The sequence below is a fragment of the Hipposideros armiger genome, unplaced genomic scaffold (genome assembly GCF_001890085.2).
Source record: "Hipposideros armiger isolate ML-2016 unplaced genomic scaffold, ASM189008v1 scaffold_26, whole genome shotgun sequence".
NCBI lineage: Eukaryota > Metazoa > Chordata > Mammalia > Chiroptera > Hipposideridae > Hipposideros > Hipposideros armiger.
The window spans coordinates 3,163,440-3,165,244 of NW_017731376.1; the positions used below are offsets into that span (position 1 = coordinate 3,163,440).

A 1,805-nucleotide genomic window follows, 5' to 3' on the forward strand; every position below is an offset into this window, starting at 1 on the left:
CAAACAGTAGTTGCACTATTAGTTACTATTACCCGTGAATAACTCCAAATTGCTCAGAACTCAGCAGCACGTTTAAATGAATTTTATTAACTGAACACACACAAACACATTTGAAAAGTTGGAGAATGTACATATATGAGATATTGTTTTTCTGGCCTATTGGCAATGCTTATAACACTTAGGGACTCTTGGATTGCTTAAAGTAAAACAGTAGACCCCAGAGATCCATGACCCAAAAGTTGGGATTCTAGAATCAATAGATGGGGCCTGGTTGCTTTAATAGAGAGTAACATAAGGTTGCTAATTGAAAGCTGAATTTTTCATTAGCCAGAGAGATACATTTGACAGGCCTTTCTCTCAGCTTTCGCCTTCCATAGGATGAACACAAAGATGTAGACTTTGATTTCATGAATGTTGAGATAATTTATGAATTACAACAACATCCTTTTTCTCTCTTGTATTCCCTGTAGTTTGTGGTTATAAAAGAACATCAGAACCTCAGTAATGGGAACCAACCTGTTACCCTCCAGGATGGCCAGGCAGCAGGAGGGGGCCAGTTTCTCTCCCGAGAGCCCGGTAAATGGTTATCTTTACTGTATCCTGAATGTTTTCCTGAATGAAGAAGTCTTCCCTAGGCGCAGAAGAAACAGTTTAATTGTATAAGCTATGTGAGCAGCTGGGCTGTATTGGAATGCCACTGAGCTTTAGGGAAAGGTGTTTGGACCGGATTCCTGTCTTCTGTGAGGTTACTCTGGTCAGGTAGCAGTCTCTAGATCACTCTGAGTAAGCACACAATGAGTGACTCCTTTTGAATTAGGTTGGGTTTTGAGGTTATTTGGGGGGTTTGGATTTATATCAGTAGGTATAGTTTCAGTGAAATTGTCAATGGCTCCAAGAAAATCTGTTCCATGTTCTAGTAGGAAAGGTTTTTGTGAATTTAAATTGATCTGGGAGTTCTCCTAGGGATTGGAGCGTATTCAAGTCTTATCAGGGGCTAGCGCTCCACTTGACGCCTGGCTGTCTATGAAGTCCAGCCAAACCACTGGGACAAGGGCCACAAAATCAACCCAGATCCTCAGGCTATTCTGGAACTCAATCTGCCTCAGGTAGAAATGGAGTTAGATACACTTTGACATAATATTTTCAACAAGAGTTGTAGTATGATAAACCTCTTGGGCTTCAGTCTCAGGTGTCACAGCTCTGTTTCATAACTTGGGGAACAAGGTTGAATATGATTTGTATCTTAAGCCTTGAGAAAGGGTCAGAGAAACTCTGAGCCAACAAAAACAGTTCCTCTGCTAGTGAGAGGGGTTTTAGTGCACTTATATAATATTTTTGATATTTGCCCTTCAGAGATATGCGTATTACCACACTCTCCTCTTCAGATTTCCTTGTAGAGAGAACAGAGACTCCTTATCTTGAAAAACTCACTCTAAATCCACCTCTCATACATATGTTGCCACATAACCCAAAGTCAGTAGAACTCTATTTCCTAATTTGAGCAAGGCCCTGGATATTAAGGTACACTTAAGAATAGAATATTAGAAGTACAATAAATATTATAGTGTTATATATACTGTTACCAGTTTCATTACCTGTATAATGAAAACATTTATCATTTTCAAAAGTTGCTTGGGTTGTTGTTATCAGTAACATTATTAGGAAGTATGAGGTCGGACAATTAAGTTCGTGAACTTATTGCAATGATTTGCTAACCTTTTTGATATCAGAGGGATTATTCATTATGAATTTGTACCAACTGGACAAACAGTTAACCAAGTTTACTATTTGGAAGTGCTGAAAAG

At 38.9% G+C, this 1,805-nt stretch overlaps 1 protein-coding gene across 1 annotated transcript in view; it reads left to right on the plus strand.

Annotated features, from left to right (window-relative positions):
- The window catches only part of EGF (epidermal growth factor), a 55,711-nt gene that overhangs the window by 47,778 nt on the left and 6,128 nt on the right, over positions 1–1,805 (plus strand). The window contains exon 19 of the mRNA XM_019635993.1: positions 471–576. Within this exon, the coding sequence (XP_019491538.1) occupies positions 471–576 (106 nt within the window). The remainder of the gene's footprint in view (positions 1–470; positions 577–1,805) is intronic.